Here is a 13,061-nt window from a genome sequence, read left to right as displayed (position 1 = left end):
TCACATAGAGAGTAGGACAACTCTAGTTTAAAGCAATTCAAGTTCTGTGGTTTTGTATGACAGAATACCGTTTTTATTTGTTGCTGTATGACTAAATCTTTTTACTTGAGTTTTTAAAATATGTATTTTAAACCAAACAAAATCAAGATAACAATACAACCCCCATCTTCTCTGACCGCCACCCTCCCAACCTATCTTTTCTTAGCTCCGTCTAGACGGCCAATGCCAAAGGTTAGCAAACAAACACACGGTTTGTAAATTTTATTCCTTATTTTTTCTTTCTGCGTAAGATTTTTTTAATCTATTATGGAGTAATATAATTTTAACATGTATTTGTTACAAGTTTCAACTATTATTTACAATTTATGCAAATGTTGTTGGGTTCTGTGGGAGCTTGGAATGGATTAGGGTATTTATATGGTAAAATGGATTCCTACTTACGAAATTTCATATTTATGAAATAGCTTCCGAAATGAATTAATTTTATAAGTAAAGGTTCTACTGTATTTGCATAGATCAGCCAAATAGTCAGTAGCCTTGAAGAATTTTATAATTGCTACTTGCTAATTTAATAATGTGACCTTTCTATCATTTGTCGACTTTGTTTTGACTATCACAAATTTTTTATGTCTATCTACTAAGCTACATGATTCTGAAATGCCAGGTTCCGTACCACACACTAATGACCCACAAAATTTAAATATTGATAACATATAAGTGTACTTGGAAAAGTTTGAAAAGTTTCTCACAAAGAACTAACAACACTAACATGTCTTATACGTACAACATGTCCTATATATGTCTTACATGTATGTCAAGGGTTTATGGAATGAAATAATGAAAACAAAATTAAAAACTGAGATCAATTTTTGGTAAGTATGACACAAAGACTTCCAGGCAACACATTTTAAACACAAATAAAATTCCCCATAATAAATAGAATTTACACAAATCTATTGCTATGAACAAAAGGTATCACTGCTTGAAAAAACAAGACAATGATTTGGTGTAACTTCTGAACAGCTAGGAACAAAACATAAACTTGAGAGTGCAGAAAAGTCCCTTGCTAAAATCTAGATGCGTAATAATTATTTTTGCTTGCAAAGTTACGGGGAGTGAATGTTAGCCTCCCCTTATGTTTCTCTAGGAAAGCTAGTAGGAGCCAACTGGTGAGAAAAAAGCTTTGACTTTCTGATGCCAGTAAAACAATAAATAACCTGCTGTTTATCTTATGTTCATCTTATGTTTAGCTGTAGTAGAGCTGTAGTAGCATGGCAATAACATGGCTATCGACTGTTAGGCACCTAATGAATAAAATATGCTCTACTATCTAATTTGACAAAAAATTGCTGTAGAAGTTGCCATGCAACGTAGCAGTAATATTTTACAGAATTTAGACAATTTTCATGGTTTCGCAAATGGTTTGTGCAATTTGAATGGTTTGGTTAACAAAATGGCTTCAAAGCTTTTGAAAAGATAAGCTTTGAGAAAGCTCGCTGATAATGAAACAAATGGTCTGAACAAAATGCTGAGCTGTTTGACAGACTTTTCTATTGGGGATTTTCCAGCAATTGATTTGCTAAAAGAATTAGGCAGAAGTTTACAATAACGAATTTAATAAAAGGCATCAACTCACAAAAAATACTGTTCGTGCGACAGGGTTTGAGTTAATGACGGTTATAACAGTTTTCATTATGCAATGGTGTTATAATCCAAAGCAATTGAACAGATGTGGTAAAAGTGAGACAAGCTAAGTTATTCTTGATATGAAAAAACAATCAAAGATCATTACCTAACACAAGAGTTTCAAGCTAAGCGCCACAAATTGATCTTTATGATTTTTGGTTCAAAGGCCGGTGGCACAGAACGTGTGGGAATTTTGAAGTATGTCAAAAGATCAGAACAGTTAAGTTGCAAATAAATTCAGTTAACCTAAGTATTAAATTGACACTGCAGTATCTGTGATGACGTGAAGCAAATAGTTAACAAAACCAATCATCCTCAACCAATGATCTCGCGACTCCAGTTTTAAAAAGGCCTGCACTCACTAGACAACACCAATACTTTTTTTAAGTTTTAATCAGATTAAAGTCGTTGACAGAATATATTTAAGATTGGTTCAGTGGTTACTAAGATATACAAAGAAAACAAGCGGAATGACTTTATGATTTTCATAAAGTGGGTTCTGCACCAGAGCAGTCATTGCTGGAAAACCTACAAACAAAAAACTTAACACAATATGCAGTAATGATGATAATTTTTAATAGTGAAACTACTAATTTTGTGTAGTGAAACTACTGAAAACTTAAAATCCTACTCAAAATGTCAATATGCGTGTCTGTATGAACTTTGATTACTAAGAATTGTTAATTTCTAGACGAATATGATATTCATTGCTAACGAGAGAAAGACGTTAGAAAGCATCAGTATATATAGATTGTAATCATTTGAAAAACTATCCAAGTAACATTGGTAGAACACAATAATACGCGTTGTAATTTTAAGCAATCTAGCTTATCGAGGTTGGAGCTTACTTGGGTTTACCGACTACTGGTACTAGGAACAGCAATGACGACTATTTACTGATGAAATGTATTTGTAAATTAACAAAGTACAAAATAGCATAATCAAGTTGAAAATTATTAAAAAAATATAAATCTTGATATAAAACAGTTTGAATTATAACAGCGGATATGCATCTTTAAGGGTATATTAAACGCTAAAGCAGTATCGACCATTATCGGTTAATGTCGGCAACATCCGGTTGTCGCCATTGCTTATATGCGAAACAGACGATTTTTTCGATACAAGTGAAGAAAGTGAACTGCCTCCTAATTTTGGAAATTAAGGCTATTATCATACTAGAAACGTGCCTACGGTAAGAAATTTGACAATTACTTGCGTTAATTAGTAATATCGTAATTATCGTTTTTGTTACACAACTTAACTCTCAACATTTAAACACACTTAGCAATTAAAAAGAACTCGTATTGATTATGAAAGTGTCTAACTATTTTCAGATGTTTGCTGCAGTTGGCCAATGTAGGATGAATGCCATTAAAAGACTAGAATGTTTTGGGAAAAAATTATGCTATGTAGATTTCCTGTTCTATAATTATACAGTAATTTTAACTTGTTCACTCATATCCTTATGGTCTTACAATAGTAATGTGCTATAAACAAAATATTATTGCAAATTTCCCGCGATGATGTATATTAATATGCTTTCCAGTAAACTGTCTGTTTATTGGTAAAATGAGTAATAGATTTTCGTGAAACATATAATGCTCAGGAATCTCTAGCGAAGTAGCACTTTCGAGTAACATCTTTCACGTCAAAGGAAACCCTCTAACGTGTTAGAATTATTTATGTTATATAGTACATGTGCAACAGCGTGTTGCTGTTGAGGTTTTATTACAGACTGTTTAGTGCACCTTTCATTATGGAAACTACCAGACATGAAGCTGTGATAATATATATATATATGTATTTGTGGCTAGCGAGTTTGGAGTTTTCACTGTTTCTCTGGTGCCTATTGTTGCACAATTCCGGTCTCGAATTAGTTAATCATACACTCTAGAGAAAGTATGTGGCCTATCCTCACCTTATAGGATCCTGCCAAGCGGAGAAACTCGAGGACTTTTTTTTCTGATATTGTTGTGCTTCTTAATCGTATATATGCATCAATGATGCATTATGTGAATGTGTTATAGTATAACACAATGCTGTCAAACTATTTTTTATTATGATACAATCAAATGCTAAAGGCATTACATGGAGTTTGATGAATTCTATGTAGGTGACAACCAAAGCATAAATAAATGTTAAAAATCTTTGGGATTAAATTATAAGCAGATGTCTTAGTTTTTACGTGTTTACTGTGCATCATCCAGTTATTGTTATCAGCAATACAACTGTAAGGTGAACTGTGTGATGTTTTGCACTCAAAAAGCAATGCAATCATGTGAAATAGAAATGATTTTTGATTCTAATAATTTGCCAATTGTTGTTTGATGGCAAATATTATATAACAAACGGCGCAGAAAGTCTTAGGACTCTAAAGCTACATGTATTTGGAGTCCTAGTACTTTCTACCCGCTAGATTTTTGCTAAATACTATATATTTGGCAATAATCTCTTAAACGTTATGTATCATTTTGTGATTTGGTCTACCTTGTTGCTCTTTGTACACATACTGTTGAGATTGATATACCTTACTACTGTTACTCCTTTTTGTGAGATCAGTCATAGGCCATAACGTGTGTGATTGTTTGTGTAATATGATCAGTTGATAGGGCCTCTGTCAAACTATGAATTAGATAGTTTTACAAACACATTTTTTACTAATGTTGAAGTACAGTCAAACCTCATTCTACGAATTTTTCAATGTGTGATGTCAAATTTTAACAGTTGTTTGACACGCCACTGCAAGTAATTTTCGAAGTTCCTCGGCACATCCCAATTTGGTACATCAGAGCATATGTCTGTAGTCATTTTCACATCTTGGTCATTATGATGTGCTAATAGTATTTAATGGTGCTTCATTGCTTCCTTCTTAGTTTTAAAATCATGTGCGCCAAGAATATTAGTGCAAGTGGTAGTACTGGTGAGAAAAGAAAGGTATGCTTTCCTTGAAACAAATATTTGTAAAAAAAGTGTTTGAAAATTGTTCGTAACTTTTTGTTTATTTCATTTTTCTACTTCTCTACTCAGATCTTTTGGTAAATGCAGTTTGCTATGGAAGCCTCTTTTGACTCCAGTACTTTATTCATAAGGCATTGAGTGGCTTATTATACCAAACATTAGAACGCTCTCTGAACTTAGATGTGCGCACACTGTACACGAGGAGCATATTTCATCGTTTTGGCAAAAGTTGGTTAAATGTTATAGCGCATTTATTAACAACACAAATAATAATGATTGATAATTTTTGATTACATTTTTCTTTTTAGTTGCCCAATACTGCTGGCCTGGATGTTTTTTGTCATAACCATTTAAAAAAAGTCATGGTTGTAAATCTATGAGCAGCTACAACTTGCACTCATTATTATGTTGTTCATCTTCTACATATATTACATGCTTTTGTTTCCTGTCTATACCCAAAAAGTTGCATCATGCCTAAATTTGATTTTTGGTAGTAGAAATTGCTCATCTAAATCTATCTGTCCTACGTTATAAGGTAGTGCTTTTTCAAGTGATGCAACATTTCATTCTCTTTGGTAGTCATGATGGTGACCAAGTTAATGCGACATGAGTATTGAGACTGACGACACCAACTACGCAGATATTGAAAACATAGAGAGCATTGAGGGCATTATAAAGATAGGTAACTCTGGGTAAGTGGCGCATAATGCTGAAGTTTCGTATAAGACTTGTGCTCACCAAATTTTTATGTTGTTTCATTTTGCATTCACATAAATATAAAAGCTTGTAGGATCATCTTCTGAAATTAATTGATAACCGTATCTTTCGCATCATAGGGCGTCATTACATTTTCGTGGTCTATTTTTGTATTTAACCAATATGTAAGTAGCGCCATTATTATTAGCACGCATTTTAAAAAATAGATAGAGATCAACAATAAAGCAAAACAGTTTGACCAAGTCTACTTGATTGGATAAAATATTTGCTCTTGTTTCAAAATTTTAGGCATTTGAGTGAACCCTATGGTACGAAAAATACAGTGAATATGTGATAATGAGAATTACAAAGCCTTTACAACTATCAAGTTTTTATACTCTGATTTATGATTGCAGTAGCTTAACTACTGAGATTATAATGTGTTCAAAACCTTGTTGACTGGATTTTTCAGCTCCTAATGGTTTTGTTCTCATAAGCATATGAACTAAAAATTAAAATACGGAGCAGATTTTTTAGTTCAATTCTATGCCTTTACTTTTCATGATATGTATATAATTTTCATTTAACGCAAGTTTAAAATTGACTGACAATAAACTCTGCTGGCTTTTAAAATTTTACAATAGGGATACAATATGACTGGTAATGATAGACAGCAGCAAAGAATAGTGTTGAATTCCTTAAAAGTTCTGACAATTATGTTGGCAGTCAAAAACTTTTTCATGATTAATGTTTACTTGTCGTAAACATGGTTAGCGGAAATCCTTAGCTAACTATAAAAGATAATAATACGTTGCCAATCGCAACAAGTTTTTCATTTTGCTGAGTTGACGGTTTACTGCATAGCAAGAATGCAGAAACATATTTTTATTATGAACCTGGACAGCTGCTGGTCTCTCTCTCTACACACGCTGAGTAATAAAAACATATTCTCTTAGCGAATTGTTTTACAAAAAATTTTTTTTTTTCTCAAGTCGATACTTTTCTCAAAATGCTTACTTTGCTATCATTAGATTTCTAATTTTAAAATCGCTTATAACCCTGTGAAAGAACTTAACTCTAAATAAAGTGTTCAACAATTACTCATGTGGTGAGGTGGGGAAGGCCTAGATGAGTCAACATTTATATTGTCATATTTAACCATACCTAAAAACTAATTTCAATGATACTCAGTGTGAAAGCCTACAATTTCATATTATTCACAATAAGATTTTTTGCTAACTTCTCTACCGACCAGCTTGCAATATCAGCCTATAACACGGATGACAAGCTTAAGGCACATTTTATCATTTTTTTCCTTCATTTTTATTGGTTATAAACAGATGAGACTTGAAGCACAATTTTTCTAGTAAAGTTAAACCATAACTGTCACGAACAACTTTTATCGTATTTACTAGGTAAATCAGACACGCTGATTCCGATTTTGTACTCAAAATAAAGATTAGTCCACTAACCTTCAAAGTCATTTAGGCTTTTTTAAAGCGTTTCAATGTCCGTTTCGAAAACAACACAATCGGCATTACAAGCTCCGCCCATAAATATGTGACGAAACCTAGCTTTTTCAGAAACGAAAGTTTGGAATGTTTAGTCCGATTTAGAATAATAGAGATGAGTGTCTTAAAACCCATTATTATCTAAATCCAGTCTGTAAAATAATTTCAGTTTTTTATGAAAGGGATATCAACTATTTAAAATTGCAAGGCTGAATTTAGATATAAATGGATTTTAAAACACCCATCTCTATTATTCTAAATCGGTCTAAACATACCTACGTAACTTCTGTTCCTAAAAAGCTAGGTTACGTCACGTATTTATGGGCGGAACTTGTTATGCCGATCGTGTTGTTTTCGAGACCGATATTAAAACGCTATAAAAAATCCTTCATTACTCTGAAAGTTAGTGGCCTAATCTTTATTTTGATTACAAAATCGGAATCAGCGTGTCTGATTTACCTAGTAAGTACGATAAAAGTTGTTCGTGGCAATTATGGTTTAAAGGTTGAGGAAGAACAGCGTTTTTTTATGTTATGCAACGACACAATAAAACTAATGCACTTTTTACATGCGTACATAAATTCATTTTGAAATGATAGTTGGTTAGTTGCCATGAATTTATTTCAATTTTCTCATATTTATATTTATTGCACATGCTAATTACAAAGATTATTAATGTTGTCCAAATTTTAGCAGTTTATAAGTGGCTAAACATTGTTAACAGATATTTTGTGTTCGAAAAATACAAAACTATAATACTTCACCCCACAATAAAATCTATTTTTTGGCATGCATGTTTTGTATTTTTTATAAACTGCCTATTGACATGGCAAAGAAAAATGACTGGTTAATATTTTTTACAATATTGCCAAGCTAATCAATTAACTGTGAAGTTCATATGTAAGCTTTATGTAGCTTTCATATCTTAACTTAGGATAAAATGCATGTTCATATTTTACTTTGAAAAGTGGCTTAGTGCTATCAATTTACCCACATTTCTACTACATTTTCACTCACATTATTAGACTAAAACTGCAATGAACGGTTACATATACTAAATTTTGTGTTTGATATTTAAAACTTTCTATTACATGTACATCTTGCAGCTAGTATTGAGGAATGCCATGATATCCTGTTAATATAACGAATTTAATATCCACTTTTGTAACCTATTAGTTTTAACCTTTATGTAAAAACAGATTGCTATATCTTATTATTATAACAGAGATCTGACAATCTTTATGGCTCTTTGTACACAATGTTTAATGCTAAAATTATATGACTAACTGAAATTTGGATTTGTGCTTGCATTCCAACAGGCAACTATAGCCACATTTAGCTAAGTGTACTAAATAAATATAGTTAGCTACTCCAATTGCGTTGTGAATGATAATAATGTAAAAACTTTCGTCCTTTGCTTTAAATCGACGACACATCAAACTTTTATCAACTACAAAATCATTTTCTAATAATTTCACCATATTCTTTTTGATGTTAAAGTTAGGAAGGTAATAGTCATCATGAAAACCCAGAATCTTTGCAAACGAGTGTCATAAAAATAAAACATATTTTGTCATGATGTACACTGTATCACTGTAAACAGGATTTTTAAGCTTAATAATCTTTAGTGATAGTCTTGGTAATAGTAATAGTCTTGTAATGGTCTTTAACTCTTTGAGCCCTAATCCCGAAATAGCGGGAAGAAGTTGTTATCCCTTTGGCCGAATCCTGAATTGATCGGATTGTCTTATTAAGTGATTTGTTTGCTATATCGGAATTCTGCTGTAATATTCTGAAAGTACACATTCTAAGCTTTTAAATGAGCATCAGCTTGCTGTAGGTTGGAGCTCATAAAACAGACCAATAATTCTTTTTTCTTAAGTTGTTGCAAGAAAAATCGACAATATCGGCAAAATTTGAGAATCGTTTATTTACTGCTTTTCAGCAGTATCATTGTAATTTCAATATTATATTCCAGCTCTATAACTTTATCACTTTACCACTAGTTCTAGATAAGTCTCATGAGCAGATGTGGTTGTAAGATTTGCTTACAGGTAACTACTAGACATTTAATAAAGGGTGAGCAAGACTTCAAAAAATAACGATAGGTTCTACTATCAGACTGAGTATGACAGCTGTGGTAGTTGTTTTTTGCGAGTTGAGTAAACTGATGTATTATGATTTTATTTTCAAGCAGCTTTACTACTCCCTGCTAAAATTGTCATATTGACAATAATAATTACTCAATAGCAGCTGGAAACAATCAGAAGTTGACCAACCATGTTTTACATAATCACAATTATCTCAGCTTGTAGTGGGGGATCTTCATGATTTTTTTCACTGCTCATGCTAGCAAAATGCTTACATCCTAAACTTATAGTTTGCCAAGTTGTGATGGCTTTTATGTTTTTAGTAGCTTGTACTTTTTTTTAACCGTTTAGTGGTTTGAAGCATTTTTTTATTTTGCTCATAAAAAGTTTTCATAGCTACATTATTTTAATATAGAAAGTAGCTTGAGATGTTTTTTCCTGAATAAAAAACAGAATTAAAATAAAATTAATCCAAAAGAAGATACGGGCAATTTAGTAACACTGAATTTATCACTTGTGAGCAGCCCACTTGATTAATTGGACCTAAATGTGCGCCATAGAATTATTCAATTGGCCATAAAAGGGTTAACAATGAAGACAATTGATGCTGAGATTTGTCTGACAGTTGGTCAGTTTTGGCTAAAGGTTTCTTTTATAGAATCAAGAATCAGTTTAAATGTAATATATTTGTATAAAGTGAATGCCTTATAACTTTTTTCGTTAATATTTTTGCAATTATATCTGCTAATAAATCAACAAGTAAGGTTATGATTTACCATAAGTGTTTAAATTTTGTTATGACTTTTTTTGAACTTTAAATAAAGTCATATTGGCTGCAATCAGAATTCAGTTGCATTAAAACATGATAAATGGTTTATAATGACTCCTCATAGCAATTTAGAAGATTATCAAAGGTAAGAAGCACTTTTGTATTGCAGCCGGTTTTGTAGATTAATTGTTACAGTGAAATGTTTTTCATAACAATTGTTAGTGTGGTTTTATTGTTATGATGCTAAATTAAAATTATATAATTTAAAAATATATTACTTATCTGCAAGATAAACCTTGAATGGACTGACTATTTTGCAGCAACAGGGTCATTTTAAGGACTCGCAATTCTAATCTCACGAATAATATATACTGTATCTATAGCATCTATAAGCGCCTCATCAAATACTGACTTCATTAGCAATGAGACTCGCATTCATCATTCATCCACTCGCAGTTTAACCTTGTCCGCCAGTCAGACAAACAAATCATTCCTGTTGGGATAGTAATAAATTACTATCACAACAGGTTGTCTAGTTGGAATTAAAGTATCTTTTAACACACCATAACAGCCACTATGTCAGTAGTTGTTTGCCCGTTCATTCTACTTACTGCTTCGTCATGCGTCGGACTATTATTTATAAATACTATAGTTTTAAAGATTAATTCTAGGCATGATTGCCAAACAAAGTATTGTATTTATGTAGCGTTGAAGCAGGGTGTGGGCATTCATCCAATTAATGGCTTTTTATGTACTACGTTTTCTCCGCCGCTTTGTTGTCATTGGGCTATTGTAAAATTCATTATGCTCAGTATTCAAAAGACTATGCCATGTCTCAATATTAGAGTGGCAACTATACTTGCAAGTCACAAATCAGCTGATGTCTGATGACAATGTCAACTCATGCTCAATAACTTCATTTCATGTGTTGGCAACATATGAAAGCGTGTGCTACATTTATGATACCTATGCAATTATACTAACAGTAACAAAATAAACTGCAATGCTTTGAAAGTTATCTATAGAGGTTAGCGCTGAATATGGTCATTTGCGTTCTGTACTCCGCTGCATGAGGTGATGAGATTGTATGCCACACATTTGATTTGATGACGAATGAAAATAAGTCAATCTATCGAGCAATGGTACGCCGATGATGTAGAAGAGCTGGGTTGATTGATACATCATCTCTGCACGCTGCGCACTTGATTATTTTCTATATAAAGTTGTGTTATTTTAGATTTTTGACAAACTCTGTCGGACCAGACAAACAATGACATTTTGCAACAAATATTAGCTACAATCTATACCCTCAATATTGCTTTTTTCTTATGAAAGAGGACGAGTTCTATAACACGTCTTACATGCTAAAATCTCTTGGAATCTTCCTATTGTGCCTTTTTGCTACTTATCGCGAATATCATAACATTGCCTGAACACATACTTTCATCATACCGTTTCATTATTTTGTCACTACAGAGAAATTCATGAGATAATCACCGAAAATAATATCGTAATGTATATATTTAGCTGTTAACACCCCACTCTGTAGCTGAGGAATATAAGAAGCAACTGGGTATCATAAATAAATTGTTTAGGTATTTATTGCTACTTTAAAATGACAGAGTTTGGAAACTTGCGCAAAATCTATTTTCCATTCATGTTCTAATGCTGATATATCTGTCTGAAATATTATTGTTTGTTTGGTTGGTTCCTGTTCTCTTCATTATGGGAGACTAGTTATAATTTAAAAGAATTTATTACTTATTTTGACTAATAATAATGATCCATTTGACCAGAAGCTCTGTTTAACATAATTCATGTTTGTATAGTTATTCCTCCTCAACAGACCCTTTGTGTGCAATGGTAAACTTTGTCCAACTTTACATTGCCTACATTTACAGCGCCCCATCCATCAGTGACCTGAGTCCTAACAGTGACTGGAGGAGCTTTCCCCCATCTTCCTACAACTGTTGTTATGGGTTGCCTTATCAGGTATGCAGGCACCACCCCTTTCAATCAAAACTATTGACATGTGGTTTACCTGAAAATACACCATTGATTGGTAGTGGTGCTTTCATCACAATAGCGTCTGACATTCATATTGGTTTAGTCCAGCCTACAGGGAGTTTTGAATCAACTTTTGTTAGTACTGGTTACTATTCACCCGCACAAGTATTCGAGTGAAATTTAAAGGACTTGCTGAATAGTACTGAAAAAGTAGCTCACAAAGCTATTACGTAATGTTGTGGTCAGTTTTGGTTGAGGAACAACTTCTGAAATGCAAGGTAGGTTAGTTTTTTGACATTACAGTTAATTGGATCAAGATGTGGTTGAAGGTACTAACACTTTTGCTACCAGAGAGTAGGTTTCAACTTTTTATACTTTGCCACTGATAACTTCATCGCTTAAGGCATTGTTTTAAAATGAAGTTTATGTCGCTACATCCTAAAATAATTATGAGTTTGGTAGTAGTCTAATTAAACATTATGGAAACAGCTTCTAGTAAGTGTTTATGGCTTGGAATGTAATAGTAGTTGCTAACGGAGCAAATAAATGGAGTTAGTAAGAATCATAGACATTCACTCGGTAAAAGGTAAAACACCTGAATCCGTTTCTTGCCATTCGTGATAATAATTATAGACAACTATAGGAATCTCAAGTTCCATTGTTATATTCCTTGAAACTGTTAGAACAATCACTCGTGCCTCAAACCTTTATTTTAATTCGAAAAACAATGCTCCAAACATTATGAAACCACTTAGCATCTTACAGTATAGGCTCCTTTGTGTACAGGGGCATACATGTGTACCATGAAGATTACGTGTTACAAATATTAAAAAATATTCATCACTAAATGGAACTCGGATAAGCATTTCTTTAGTCCTACATGTATCTTTAATTTTGAAGATATATTTATATTCTGGTTTCAGCTATTTGTGACCAACATGATGATTATTCAATTGGCGACCTGCTAATAAATTTATTAAAAACTTTGGTGTGTACCGAATTCACCTGTCAAAAGGAAAGCGTTCGGTTATCATAGGTTATCATAGACTACGAACATTAAACTACTTATAAAGATCTTGGATAAGCACTTATTTCCTGTAAACGGATCATATACCTCATATACTCTAATAAAGGCAAGAAAACTAATAATTCTTCAATTGTACCTTCAATAGTATGTATAGTAATAGTCCTTCATATAGGGAGTCTAAAAGCAGACCTAGTGGTGGGCACACTTGAACAAAACTCGACAAATGGTTGTTTGTTATTCTTTAACTAAATAATATTGCAATATTTTTCTTTTTTGATTCATAACTGATTCTAATATCGATTTAGTAATCCTTATAT

General features: G+C 32.6%; 1 protein-coding gene across 2 annotated transcripts in view; it reads left to right on the top strand.

Annotated features, from left to right (window-relative positions):
• Positions 1 to 2,791: 2,791 nt before the first annotated feature.
• The window catches only part of LOC137389808 (inactive histone-lysine N-methyltransferase 2E-like), a 47,664-nt gene continuing 37,394 nt past the window's right edge, over positions 2,792 to 13,061 (top strand). For both annotated transcript variants that reach the window (XM_068075920.1, XM_068075919.1), the window contains exons 1-3: positions 2,792 to 2,878; positions 5,224 to 5,336; positions 11,612 to 11,702. In XM_068075920.1, the coding sequence (XP_067932021.1) occupies positions 5,251 to 5,336; positions 11,612 to 11,702 (177 nt within the window). In that variant the 5' untranslated portion in view covers positions 2,792 to 2,878; positions 5,224 to 5,250. The remainder of the gene's footprint in view (positions 2,879 to 5,223; positions 5,337 to 11,611; positions 11,703 to 13,061) is intronic.

The sequence above is a fragment of the Watersipora subatra genome, chromosome 3, assembly GCF_963576615.1.
Source record: "Watersipora subatra chromosome 3, tzWatSuba1.1, whole genome shotgun sequence".
Taxonomy (NCBI): Eukaryota; Metazoa; Bryozoa; class Gymnolaemata; order Cheilostomatida; family Watersiporidae; genus Watersipora; species Watersipora subatra.
This window is presented reverse-complemented; position numbering and strand designations above follow the sequence as displayed.